This window comes from Caretta caretta, chromosome 3, assembly GCF_965140235.1.
Source record: "Caretta caretta isolate rCarCar2 chromosome 3, rCarCar1.hap1, whole genome shotgun sequence".
In the NCBI taxonomy this organism is placed as follows: Eukaryota; Metazoa; Chordata; order Testudines; family Cheloniidae; genus Caretta; species Caretta caretta.
The window spans coordinates 128,460,159-128,474,962 of NC_134208.1; the positions used below are offsets into that span (position 1 = coordinate 128,460,159).

Below are 14,804 nucleotides of genomic sequence, written 5' to 3' on the forward strand. Positions count from 1 at the left end.
ATAACAGATCTGAATATTTTAGTGTATGTTACCACCCCTTTATATGTATATAGTGGTTATAATAGAGGAGAGGAAACCACTTAAATGATAATGAACTTATGTAGATATCAAATCTGGAAAGTACTTGTTATGAGTGGAAGTGACTTGGGGATGACATGAGATCACTTGATGAGTGAGCAAGGCCTGATTTTGCTAATAATAATAATAATAATGCCTGTTTGTTATACTGCACTTTTCAACAATAGATATCAAAGTGCTTCACAATCTTTTAATATATTTACCCTCATAATACCCCTGTGATATAGGCAAGCCTTATTAGTCCCATTCTACATCGTGTCTTGCTCAAAGTCACACAGGGATGGGAACTGAAGCTCCGTCTCCCATCTCTTAAGCCAGTATCCTTACCCCTGCACAATCCTTCCACTATGCCACAAAAAATCAAGATCAACAATACAAACAGCTGGTGCCTTAAAGGAGGAGACAGAGGAAGAAGTGAGTGAGCTTTGTGAGCTTCCTATTCTCCTCCCATCCTACAAATTTCCTGCTTTTCCATGTATTTTGAGGCAGACTCAAGTGAGATTGGTAATTTAAGAAGTACTCTAGCTCCCTCCCTGCCTATGTTACTATCGCAGTATACATTGCTAGATGCAATGGGAGAGAGACGCACTCCAGGTCAGGAGCACTGCTGGGAGCCAGGTTCTAGCAAGGATAATTTTCATTCTTTCCTATCTGTGTACAAGGGGGTTGGGGGAGGAATTTTGTGACTAAGCCCCTGATTAAACCAGAACTAGAAACAGGCTTTCGAGGTCAGAGTGCAGCATGGGGGATAATGCTTGTAAGACTCTATGAAAAGGTATAGTTAGATTATATATAAACAGGTGTTGCAGAGTATTTAGGGAACATTGCAGCATTAGGATGAAAATCCTATTATCTTTACAATAGAAGCATGAGGTGCTTTGCTCTACTGCCCATTACAGGTCTAATTATAAACTGGCATCCTGGAAATAAACATATACAAAATTGTTCTGTAAGGTGTCCAGAAAACTATGGGTCAAATTCTGCCCCCAAACACATGGGAGCCACTGCCAATGAAATCAACAGGTGCTTCATCTGCACAGGTAAAGGAAACCAGTGTATTGTCTCTGATCTTGCAATCAGATATGCTCGGGCAAAGCCCCAACCCCCACGCAGAGATCCAGCATACTGGTCCATGCCTGCAGAGCTAATTGCAAAACCAGGACTTCAGCAATTCTAGTAAAGTAGGAGTGGCCAGAAAATGGCTTGGCTTGAATATATTTGGATTGAGAAGTCGATAGGTTCACTATAGTTGTGCCTGATAATGGCTCTATTATAAATCCTCATTTTCAGGGATTTATAATAGTATGATGATAATTTCTTCAAGGCTGACCGTTGACACAGTGGGCCACATTTTCAGAGGGGAAAGGTTTGGCTGAGCATGCCAAAAATGCATATGAAAAGACACTCTTATGTGTGTGTGCTGCATTAGCACAACTGCACATACTAGCTGATCAACTGTTGTAACTTATCTCTTATACATGCATTTACCCAACCTTCACATGGCAACATGGATGAACAAGTACAAGGACTTTTTATTTATTTATTTTTGGCAGGTCAGCCTTTACTCTCTGTTTTTAAGAAGTTGGCCCAGAAAATTTCAGGCCAAAATTGTATTTTCTTTCAAAGTTACAAGAAAAGATTCAGTTCTTTTTGAGTTAGACAAAAAATTAAAGAACCCCCCTATAAACAAAGAGAGATAAGCCCAAGCTGTAGAATTTGTACCTGGATCAAGTTTACCAAGAGTACCCTCCTCAAGGTGCAAGTATGTTGAGATCCAGGGTTTTGCTATTGACGCAGCTATTAAACTACAAACCCAAACATGTGTCACTTTCATGATAGCTTGAGAGCTGAGAGTTTGGAAGGCTAAGATGATAAGACAACATGAGAGCGGGTGCCAGTTCTCTAATGATGACTGATCATTATCTTGTTTGCCTTTTTGTTGGTTTATTTTACTCGCAAATGCAGTGGGTACAACGCAAGGTTCACAGAGCTCTGAGCACTGCACACACCCAGGGCAAAATGTTAAAAAGTTTTTCTGTCTTGAAAACCACTCCTCCATTAGACATAAATTGAAGAGGCAGTATTCACTGCCCTGGATAACTGCTGTACTTGCAGTTTGAGATATTATGGTATCAGTGTCTTTGCAGAGGGTAAAGGTGGAGTTCCAATATATAAGTAGATCCATGAATGAATGGAATCCACCGTATTTATCAGATTACTAAAGAAGGGATATATCATGGCCACAAACTCATTACACCCTCCTCCTCCACTGGGGCAAACTGCCACGTATTGTTGCTGCTACGGATTCGGACAAGGAAAACAACACAAAGTAAACTTGTCTTTAATGTGAACCATTCCTGCTTGTGGCAGGCCAGCAGCCAAGTGGTGTGGATGTGGTTGGAACTAAAGTCTAGTGCTTATATTTAGTGAAGGCAGAAGGACTAAGTTGACAGTAATCACTGACCTGGAGCGAACCGCTCATTCCAAAACGGATGATTCAGACTTTCTTCCAGCTTCGGTCTGGCTTCTCTAGACAGACACACTCTGTCCAAGTCTGTGTGTGTGGTGTGATACTGTGAACTACTGTTCAGAGCACACAGTGGACACCACTGAACTGATTTCACTTGAGAACCTGAGACTGAACATGAATGGACGTTTCAGGGAGCAAGGAATAGGAGGTGAAACAGATACTGCAAAGCAAGTGTTACCAAATACCCTTGAGTATCTGAAGCAATAGTGCTAAAATCTGTTCCACTGGCTCATGTCCTAGGCAAGGATAAAGAGAGAGAGCGCCACAGTTTCCAATGAGGGATGAGGAAACTAGGTTGTAGAAAAATTCAGACGACTTCCTCATGCTCCCTACTCTAAGCCTGTGTCCAGAATGTAAATCAAATCCTTTTAGCACAAAATCCCACTGACTTTTCCTGATGGCTACATTTAAAAGCTTTTAGGTTATTCCTGAAAATGTCTATTTGAGTTACAAATGTCATCCAGCAAAAGTGAACAACACTTAGAACTTATATTACTGTGACCTGATGCATCCTGACCATGTATTTATACCACACAGAGAAGTGCAGCAACAAGAACAGATACAATTCTAATGACAGTGCAATGAGAAAAGGTCAGGGCACTGAAAGGGTTAACGTACCTGCCTTCATGAACTAAAAAACAGGAAAACCATCCAAGCCAGTAACACTGGCTGCAAAATCCTTGCTAGTCAGAGCTCTGCCCATTTCCAATACAGAGTCTCTTACATCAGTGAAGTAACTTTGCGGAAGTGTCACAACAATAGTGGACCATGCCCTTTTGTTCTAATGGCAATAACAAGACTTGTTACACAAAACAGTCTAAACCCAGAGAGGAGGGAGTGTGCAGCCGTGACAGAGGACGACTGAGCGAGAGAGATTTCCTCAAATCATCAGGAATCATAAAAAGGCATCTCATCAAAAAGCAAAAAAAAAGAGGAAAAACTGCCTGACCTTGGAAGTAAGGGGAGAGATGGCAAAGATAGCATCATGCTCTGTAGCAACCTGCCTCCAGATTAAGGAACAGCCAGTGACGTTAAACCAGCACAGAGCTCAAACCCGTGACAGTGTGTAACCCCATACTGGGTGGGTTGTAGCCACCTTCAATAGCTACCTGAAGGGCGTGTCTTTCTCACACTTTGGCAATACCTGCATAAAAAACTTGTCATGGCAGTAAAAGTCTCACCGAAGTGACTAAACCACACGCTCTTGCCATGAGCTGTTTTCATTTCGGTTAGACACACTGTAGTACACTAGTGCCCTCTTGTGCTTCAAATGGGCAATGTCAGTTCCTAACTACGTTTACAGGATTCTAGGAGGAAACACAGCTTGACTACAGACTTAATTTGCATTTCAAAGATCAGCATGGTAGATGGGTGGGCCTGCAGGACACTCTTGCTAGCACAGTGAGGAGGCAACAGATCAGTCCGGGCTACAGCCTCAGGATCTCCCCTTGTTCCTGCAGAGCATTAAAATCTTGCTGCTGTCATTGAAGCTGGTCAAAAAATGCCAGGGGGGGGGTGTATTTTTTTTTATTTTTAAGTTCACCTGTGTCAGTTTCCCAGCTGAATTTTGGGGTTGCTTGTTTGATGAAAAATGTAACTAAACAATTCAGTTTTCAAAAACTGAACGTGTTTACTCAAAAGTTTGCAGTTCCCAGTTTTATGGGAAAAAAAACATTTTCAATGACAAAGATTTTTTTCATGAAAACCATGTTTTTTTTGACACATACATATTAAAAATTGACCAGCTGGAGCTTCAGTGATGTGTGGGTCTGCAGTTATATCTCTGGGAATACTGCCATGTTGTTTTCAACTGTACTGCTTATCACACCAGAGCACCAAGACCCTTATACCAGAAGTCTCATGTTCCCCTGAATGTGACTTACCTCATGGAGGTGGATATTTCTTCACCTGTTGCTTCCTTGGAATTGGAGGTGTGAAGGAATTTCTTCTGCACTCAAAGGCCTCTTGTGCAATGCTGCCAAGCGCCACTCACCTTGAAAAATGTCTAGATGGTGCAAAAAAAGGTCTAAACTCCAGAGAACTGTATCAGAGTGTGGCCAACTGAGAGAGCATTTTCTATTGGTCACCATAGTCACATGACACAACAGTGCCCCAACTCCACACTACTTTCTAGATTTTATTGACTCCACTGCTACTGAAGTCACTAACTTCAATGGAAGCAGCCCAGAACAAAACTAGAGTGCATTTGATTGCAATGTTTAGTTATTTGATGAAGCTTTATAGAATTGTTTACAGGGACACAAGATTTCTCCTCTCCTTGTTTCTTTTTATTCTATTTTTAAAAGATGGTTAACATGAACTACATTAGCGTGACCTTGAATTATTCAGAATGGGTTGTATTCAAACGGAGGTGGAGTCCATTCTAAATGCCTGACTTTGGAATGTTATCGTAGCATGCCATTTGAAATAAAATCCCAAAATATAAAATCTAAAAAGATTCTTATTTGACAGACATGATAAACATTAGGACAGCTACAGAAGCAGTTAATTGGAGTTTTAAAATTTAATGTTAAAGATTTTAACTAAAGTGAATACAGGCTTCAAGACTACCAATTACCTTTCCTCCTCATGGATGCAAAGATAGATCCTTTTGTGGACAAGGACAATTGTGAATGTTCTACTGCAGATAGAATTACAGAAATGTAGGAGTGGAAGGGACCTCGAGAAGTCATCAAAAGCCCAGCTTCCTGGACTGAGGCAGGACCAAGTAAACCTTGACCATCCCTGGCAGGGGTTTGTCCAACCTGTTCTTACAAACCTCCAGTGATGAGTATTCCAAAGCCTTCCTTGGAAGCCTATTCCAGTGCTGACCTACCCTTGCAGTTAGAAAGTTCTTTCAAGTATCTACGCTAAATCTCCCTTGCTGCAGATTAAGCCCATTACTTCCGGTCCTACCTCCAGTGGACATTGAGTGCAACTGATCACAGTCCTCTTTATAACAGCCCTTAACATATTTAAAGACATATAAGGTTAACCCCCGCCTCAAGTCGTCTTTACTCAAGGCTGAACACGACCAGTTATTTCCCCTCATAGGTAGGATTTTTATAAATCAGTGGTTCTCAACCAGGGATAGGCTTACCGTTGGGGGTACGCAGAGGTCTTCCAGGGGGTACATCAACTCATTTAGATATTTGCCTAGTTTTACAACAGGCTACACAAAAAGCACTAGCGAAGTCAGTACAAACTAAAATTTCATACAGACAATGACTTGTTCATACTGCTCTCTATATATTCGACACTGAAATGTAAGCACAATATTTATATTCAAATTGATTTATATTATTACATGGTAAAAATGAGAAAGTCAGCAATTTTTCAGTTAATACCTTGCTGTGACACCTTTGTATTTTTCGGTTTGGTTTTGTAAGCAAGTAATTTTTAACTGAGGTAAAACTTGGGGGTACGCAAGACTAATCGGACTCCTGAAAGGGGTACAGTAGTCTGGGAAGGTTGAGAGACACTGCTCTAAATCATTCTTCTCTCCTCTGCAACAATGAAAAAGTTGCAGGCAAATTAGCTGTATAGTAAGGGTAACGATTGGTTGAATTACCTCTGATATCACAATGGTCTAGGACTCTTGAGGGAGCAGAAATACATGCCTTGCTGTATGTTTCCCCTTTTAAATATAGTCAGGGTTTAAGTGTTGGAGGTTAAGTGTTGGGAGTGGTGGTGAGAGCTTGTGGAAGCATTATGGGTACTGCATGGCTGAGGGTTGGGCAAGAGGTTCTATGTAGAAGACAGGATTATGGGTGCCAAGAGCTCCGTAAATGCCAGAAAAGTGGTGCTGGGTGTCTGGGAGAAGCAGGGAGCTGGGGGATGAAGGGAGCTCTGGGGGCTGGGTGTCTAGAGGGAGGCAAGGGACTGGTAGATGCTGGGTGTCCAAGGAGATGCAGGGGGCTGGATTGTGGCAGCCTGCATGAGGCGGGGGATGGAAGTGACTCGGTGCTGTGTATCTAGGGGGATAGAGAGTATGGGGTGTCTGCAGGAGGTGGGTGCTCCTGGTTCACTCACCCTCTCCCCGTGCATGGCAAACTGGGATTAGGAAGAAAGCCGAATGCTGGGGAACTGCATACCGAGCTGTCTGCAGCAGGAGCCATGGAACTGCATGTGAACAGACTGTGACTGGTGGATGTCACAACCAGGTTCAGATCTATGCAGGATGTGTGAGGAAGCAGAAGAGACTGGGCAGAGTGCTGGCACAGAGGGGCCCCAAGGAGACAACTTACTGATCCTAGCCTGGAAACCTGCAAGCTCCTATTTGCTATCAGAACTACACATAAAGAGTCCCTACCCTCTATTGGGCTGTCCTCCTCCAGGATAGGACATAGGAACGACTATTGTTTTACCTTAAATTGCCACTGTACCCTCAGATATTTGCAACATTCCCTTTTCTGCCAGCCCTATTAAAATACACCTTCACTTACCCACAGGTCTGAGTGAAACGCACTAAGGCTAGGGCCTAGCCTCTTAAGTACTTCCTGTGTTTGCCTCAAAGTCACGGTACACTTTGTGCGCTATTAGTACCTTGGAGCGAGGTTTGGTGTATCTATGTAAAAGAAGGATTCCAGGATTGTCACTCTGAAGTCTAGAATGCCTGTTGAGTCCATGTGAAGCAGAGGAAACTGCTCCAGGCATAGCAGAGAGCTCTTTGTTCAGAATATCATCAGGTTCAATCATCACTGGGATTCACAGTCTGTTACCACCCAATAAATTCTCAGCCTACACCTATGCGACAATGAGGTACGTAGCTATGCCATGCGGAAAGTCTTAGATCACTGTGATATCAGAAGTAACTCAACCAATCACCGCCCTTACCTCTACAGCTAATTTGCATGGGATGTTTGTATGAATGAGGCTGCACAGATGGTGGATTACTTGGCTGAACTACCAGAGCTTTTCAAAACCACCCACAACGTAATCATAATACTCATAATCCCCAACGCACATAGCCCCTCCCCATAGCACACACCGCTCTCCCAGCACAAGAAGCCACACACAAATCAACAAGAACCCAAACATCTGAAGCCTAGAATATCTGTTGGGTCACTGTGAAGCTATAGAAACAGATACAAGCATAGTTGAAAGCTTTTTTTAGTTGAGAGTATCACTGAGTTCAATCACCACAGGGATTCAGAGTCTGTTATAATGCAACTTCTCAGCCATTTTTGCCTTTAAAAAAAAAAATACAATACAAAAAGAAAAACCACACCACTAAAACCACAGCTATGAATTCTGTCCATGCAACATCACAGGCTTTCAGCAACTAGTAACTACAGCACTTCCCTACTTCACAGGGAAGTACTGTACATGTTGTGAGGACACATTTATTAAATGTTTGCAAGATGCTCAGATCCTACAGTGATGAATCCCACAGAAAAAGTCTACCTCTTCAAAGAAGTGGACAAACAAACTAATACTGACAAGTTCACTGCGCGGAAGGTCAACAACATTTTATTGGCCAATGCACCACAGCAGACAAAAAACACAACACCATGGTCTGGCAGATGGATGAAAACTGGAATGGCAGAGTCCTTTTGAGAAGTTTAATTTGGAATTAGAGAATACCAATATGGAAAAAATCAGTTCCAAACTGAGTTTTTCCAAAATAAGAAAGGAAATAAAATATTTCTGGGGGTTAAAAAAGAAAAAACCTGGGGAGGAAATGATATAAGTACAGTAGATATTACAGAAAGATGAGACTTTTAAAAAAGTCTCAGTCATGAGATTAGGGATGTTACTCTACGACAAGAAATGGTCAGAGGGAAACCAAAAATATAAAGAAACATGGCAGCTTAATAACCCATGGGGTGTGCTGAAGTTAGCAGGAAATGAATTTGCCAGAGAACCTGTCATAAAATATAAAGGGAAGGGTAAACACCTTTAAATCCCTCCTGGCCAGAGGAAAAACCCTTTCAGCTGTAAAGGGTTAAGAAGCTAAGATAACCTCACTGGCACCTGACCAAAATGACCAATGAGGAGACAAGATACTGTCAAAGCTGGGGGGCTGAGTGGGGAGGGGACAAAGGGTTCTCTCTGTCTGTGTGTCTTTTGCTGGGACCAGAGCAGGAATGCAGGTCAGAACTCCTGTAAAGGGTTAGTAAGCAATCTAGTTAGATATGCGTTAGATTCTGTTTTGTTTAAATGGCTGATAAAATAAGCTGTGCTGAATGGAATGTATATTCCTGTTTTTGTGTCTTTTTGTAACTTAAGGTTTTTCCTAGAGGGATTCTCTATGTTTTGAATCTGATTACCCTGTAAAGTATTTACCATCCTAATTTTACAGAGGTGATTCTTTTACTTTTTCTTTAATTAAAATTCTTCTTTTTAAGAACAATGAAAAAGCAATCAGGTTCTTAGATCCAAGGGTTTGGGTCTGTGTTCACCTATGCAAATTGGTGAGGATTTTTATCAAGCCTTCCCCAGGAAAGGGGATGTAGGGCTTGGGGGGGGATTTTTTTTTGGGGGGGGGGGGGGAAGGAGACTTTTCCAAGTGGGCTCTTTCCCGGTTATTTTTGTTAGATGCTTGGTGGTGGCAGCAATAAGGTCCAGGGACAAAAGGTAAAATAGTTTGTACCTTGGGGAAGTTTTAACCTAAGCTGGTAAAAATAAGCTTAGGGGGTTTTTCATGCAGGTCCCCACATCTGTACCCTAGAGTTCAGAGTGGGGAAGGAACCTTGACAGAACCTAATACAGCAAACCACTCAAAGAGGAGGAAATTTGAGCAGCCACTAAGCTACTGGCACCTCTTCAAATGACTTATTTTTGTCATCCGAGATAATGCAAATTTTGTAATAAAAAAAATTAAATGCAATTCATGCTCTGTGGAAAGAGACAGGTTCCTTACACATGGCAGATACTACACCAGCACCCAGACGCTATGGAAAAGAGGGTTCTTTAGAAATACCTTGAGTTCGATTCTGGTGGGTGGTAGCTGATTTACCCAAAGGTGATCAGTATGGGGAGATGGTCTTCACACCACTGGGAATCTTCCAGAAGCTCTGATTCCTGGAGCAGCAACTATCCTATCCACAATCATCTAGAACCAACACCTCACTCTTGCAGAGTCTAATTTGTACATTTAGGCCCTGATTCAATTCTCATCTGATTTTAATCAGAGTTAGACTGGGTCCTGAAAACAAGACATGGATGGATCTGGAAACACTGCCACTGTAAACACCAAAAAAACCAAAACAAAAACCACACACACACACCCCCACCCACCCCACCACACTTACTCTCTTCCTGCCAGTCCCACTGATAAAAAACGTTGCTTTAATGATTTGGTTAATGAGTTTTAACTTGTGTGGGCTCTGGTTTAATACATACAGTGTGGAAACCCTCATCAGCAAGTCAAAAAACATTTCCTCAACCCAAATGCCTCTGGAAAGAATGTTATTTACACCTACACCGTGAATCCATTCAAGTGTTTTTCTATCCATCCTTTATTACAAGTGTACATATATTTTTTTATATATATTTAAATTTTTAAAAACAAAGATTCCTTTCATGGAAAGGAGAAACTTGTGCCATAAAATATAGAGTGACTTATACCATGAGTATATTACAGCTGTACAAACATCGGCAGCTGGTTTCATAACATCATAGATAAAATGCTTATTTTTACCCCCTACCACAACTAATCCAAAAACAAATAATAAAGTAGAACTTCTGGATTTAAAGACAACAAAGTACATTACTAGTCAAAACAGTAGTGTCACATGAATACAGAAGAGATTGCATAATATGTATTCACAGTGTTTGTAAGATATAGAGTGAGTCACTCTCATTCTGCCTTTCATACGCATACATTAGTATCAATATGAGCCGCAAGTACCAACAGGATAAGACTGCCCAAAGTTTGGAGAGTTTTCTCTCCACACCAAATAAATAAATATATACATATATTTACACACAACCAGCAATTGTATTCAATGGATACACATGGAAGAACTACTTTAACTTTTAGACATTGGTGTTCCACCTCATTTGTAAATCAGACACACAAACTTAGCACTTTCCAATTTTTAAATTATTGCTGCCACTATTTTAGAGAGTGTTTTCACACAATCTTGCTGGAATTGTGGGTCTTGTTGTTTGTTTCTAACGTGCACAAAAATCAGGGATAAAAATGTAATTTCACTGTTTGGTGACAGTGATCAGACTGGCACTTTAAAAAAAGTGCCTAACACTTCAGACAGTCCACTAGATTAGAATATAGCAAATATTCAAAAATTAAAGGTAATTTATTATGGAAAAAAGAGTGAGCGAGCGTGCAGCACATACAATTTTTCCCCCACAGAGAACTTCCAGAGAAAAATACCTTGCTGGATTTATACCCTCTACCTCCCCAGAATTGAAAATAATTGAAAGTGAGAGTCTTAACAATAGAAGGATTCCTTGAGGAATTGCATTAGAACGGGTGAGTGAATTTAGCATTAGAGTGACAGCACTGTAGGCTGAAGTCCTCTCTGTAGATAGAACAGACCCACAGCATGGCCAGCAAAAGCAGCCCCAGACCCCCACCAGCATTTCTCAACTCTGAGGTGGTCTCTCCAGATTGACGAATGAAAAGGTAAGTTCAGTCTCCATGGAATGAGGTCACTTGTCTGCATGATCCTGGACTGAACCCACTTTCCCCAACTCATTTTACATGCTGTTCAATAGGCCTCTAACGGTTGCAACTTTTGGTCTCTAACAGACTGACGCTGAATTTGGCTGATAAATAAGAGTTAAAAGCTCTATCACTGTCTAGACTCAAAGTAAAAATAATGAAGTATGATATAGAAGGGTTTTGCGCTTTGCTGGGATAGTCAAAGTAAACTGATGAATTCAGCATCATACAAATCATTCTCAAGCATTGTGAAGTAATAATAGCAATACCAGTGGAATAAAACATGATTACAGGTGACCGATAGTGTGTCTTAGCCTATCAAAAAATACATATTGGGGTCAGTATTGCATCTATTCGACTAAGAGAATGTATTCAATGACATTACATTAGTGGATGCAGGATCTGGCCCACGGACACAGTGCTGAGAATGGGGAAATCGAATTCAACAAGACTCCCAATGACTTCACAGGGAGTTTTGCTCCATCACGGACTGACCCAAGATATGGAGTTCCAGAGTTACCAGTCAACCGTGAAGATTCTCATACACACAGCAAGTACAATAAACTTTTACTCATGCACTCAAGCAGCCATCAGCTCAAATACCTTCTAAACATTTTCTGACCATAAATACAGCAAAATATGTTGAGTCAGAGAGAATGACATATTGAGAGCATGCTACATGGCTGGTTTTGTGCATCTTAAGTTTAAGATCACTTCCTTCTCAAGATAACAAAGGATGACTGAAAAATGAAGACAACACCAAGAACCCTTGCCTCATGTATAGTAAGTTAAATGTCATCTAAAGCAATAGGACAACTGGCATTTTCAACAGAGCAATGTTTGATGCATCTGCTGTTGTGAGATATACCTATCTGCATGAAAATCTTGTACCATAACTGAGATCAGGGAGTTTCTGGCTTGGTTATTTTAATAGTTCACTTGCAATGCAACTATCCAACTGACTGCTGCCTAAGATGGTAATATAATGCAGTTTTCCATTTGTGCTGGGATCACAGTGAGTATCTTCCTCTTAAAAGGCCCAGCAAACGGACTTTCAAAACTGCAGTGAATTTTAACTGTTGTCTGACTGCAGCTTACATGGATTCAACTATTTTCAACTCTTTAGTGCAGCAAGATCGATACTGTACTCAAATTTTTTAAGTCAACAAGATGACATTTTGCTTTATTTTCTAAAATAATTATTCTTTGCTGAGGGGATGTATGGAACATTGATTCGTTACATCATTCTTCTCCATTTCACCAGGATGCAGCCTGGCCATGGGGTTATAGGTGGTTGTGTCACTCCCTTTTCCCCTAAGTACTGCAGGTGGGAAAAAAAGGGGGCAAAATAACATAGCATCACTTTTGTGAATGAAGGCAGAAAGCATTTCATCTCCAGACCTAATATGAGCCCTTTTTATCATATAGTACCAGTGCATGTATCCTTTCACACAACACTGGTACAGCTCCATAGCACTCAAAAAACCCCAAACCATAACCTCTGGACACAGAAACCACCACAAACATCTATCATCAGGTGCCTTACAGTCACCCTTCACCAGTTGAATGCCCCAATCAAAATCAAAAGTGGGCATAATCACTATTAACTACTTTAGCCATCCTCTGAAATCTATTTCTCCATGTTCGGCCTCCAAAACTCAGAGGGTGAATTTATACGGAATTGAGTTTTTTTAAAAGTGCCCTGATTCAAGTAGATGCGATCATACCTGGACAACTTCTCCAGCCACACTTCTTTCCTGAAAAGCCAATCAATTAGCACTTTCGTCATGACTTCCTCAAAATCCAAACTGCCGGAAGCAGCGGAGTCATCCTGTTGTTTTCCAACAATAACAAGGAGGAAGACTGTATCTAGGGATCAATAGTGGAGGTTTGTAGCAATAGTTAGTGGCCAGTGGTTCCCGCTTCGCTGCTCTAAAATGCAGTTTAAAAAAAAAACAGTGGTACAATTGCTGGTATGTTTTTGGCTTGGTTGGGGAGGGAATCTAGAAACAAACCCACAATAGGGCAGATCCTGCTCCTAGTGAAGTCAACAGTGAAGCTTCCACTGATTTCAAAGGGAGCAGGACAGGGTTCTAGATATTACAGAGCTACAGAAGGTCCATCCCAGTTGTTGATGGGCTGAGATATGTTCTAGGAGAAAACAGACAGTTGACAGCGGTTCCTCAGTACAGTGAATTTAAGGGGACCAACACACTTGATTAGTGCAACATTATGGGCACAAAAGGTCAGGAAGTAGGTGGCTTAAAAAAAAACAAACTATGTGGAATCCGTAGTTCTTTTCAGGGAAGTCAATTCAATGTGCTCTCTGTGCTATTAGCTTATTAGACGTTTTGGGCCAACTGTCCACTGGTATTTTAAACAAAAAAGTTGTCAGCTCTATTGGGGCAGTCCATTTTAACAGTGCGCTGGGTAGAGGACAGATATTCCAATGCCAGTATTTTTCTTTTTAATTAAAGTGCTCCCCTGTAATAAACTTGCACTTTTGTCAGGTTTGTTGGGTTGTGGCACTACTTATATATCCCTTAATAGGGTACAAAAGTCATTTACCAATCACCTGCGAGAACAAAAGCAATGTATCGTGCATTGATGAGGTATATATAGTAGCTTTTATTTCCCTAATGAGCCGTCTCCTTGGTTAGGACCTTGCCGACCTGGCTACACTACAAACTCCTCCGGCAGCTGGTCTTCTCCCAAGAGATCCAGAGACAGGCAGTTCATGGATCTCTTTCCATAGAGGGCGGACTTGGTTTTGCAGTCTGCTGTTGAATAAACGCAGCCGTAGTTGGCCAGCTTATCCTCCAGTGCACAACCAAACGTGTAGCTGTGGGAGGTGTCCGAAGATAACGTGGAGCTTAGTGGTGGATGCCGATGCTTGTAAAGACGGATGTCATCCAAACTCTGGCTGTGCTGGTCTGAGCAGCTCCTGTCTTTAGGCTGTCTCACCTGACGGTTCAGTAAGACACAAACAAGGAAATGACTATGAGCTGAAACACAGCATTACATAGCCTAAGGATGCTGGCTCCTAATGCTCATCCTTAAACTGTTCCTGTTCCCTCAAACCACACCCCTCCCCATCAGCTTTCTAAAGGGCACTGTCTACATGCAGAAGCTGCGAACCATGATGAAATTGTGAATTCACTAAACTGCCCTTCTATTTCATTCAGATTCTGATCTCTGTACATTGTGTCCCCAGTGTCAAGTACAATGAATGGAGCATCTGACAGGAGTTAAGTGTGGCTGAAGTGGCACTTCCTGGCAGAGCTGGGGAGGTCAGCTTCTGGCTACATATGAAAAACAAGCACTAGAAAACATTGGGATTGGGTCCACTAAGATTTTATGAGCTAAAAGGAAGGTTCAGAAAGCAACTGTGAAAATTGATGAGCTTTGTGCCTAATGTTAACACAAATGCCAAGTACAATTAATCCACACATTACACAGAAATGGAAAAATCGGAGCAGTGTACCAGCAGGAGCATTTAAAAAGGCTAAATTCATTTAGCATGAGCAATAGTGACCTGGCCTTTATTGAGAAATTACTGACCAG

General features: G+C 41.4%; 1 protein-coding gene across 3 annotated transcripts in view; it reads right to left on the minus strand.

Moving 5' to 3' along the window:
• Nucleotides 1–10,057: 10,057 nt before the first annotated feature.
• FRMD1 (FERM domain containing 1) overlaps nt 10,058–14,804 on the minus strand; it is a 68,613-nt gene continuing 63,866 nt past the window's right edge. For all 3 annotated transcript variants that reach the window (XM_048843980.2, XM_048843979.2, XM_075126870.1), the window contains one exon: nt 10,058–14,204. In XM_048843980.2, the coding sequence (XP_048699937.1) occupies nt 13,917–14,204 (288 nt within the window). In that variant the 3' untranslated portion in view covers nt 10,058–13,916. The remainder of the gene's footprint in view (nt 14,205–14,804) is intronic.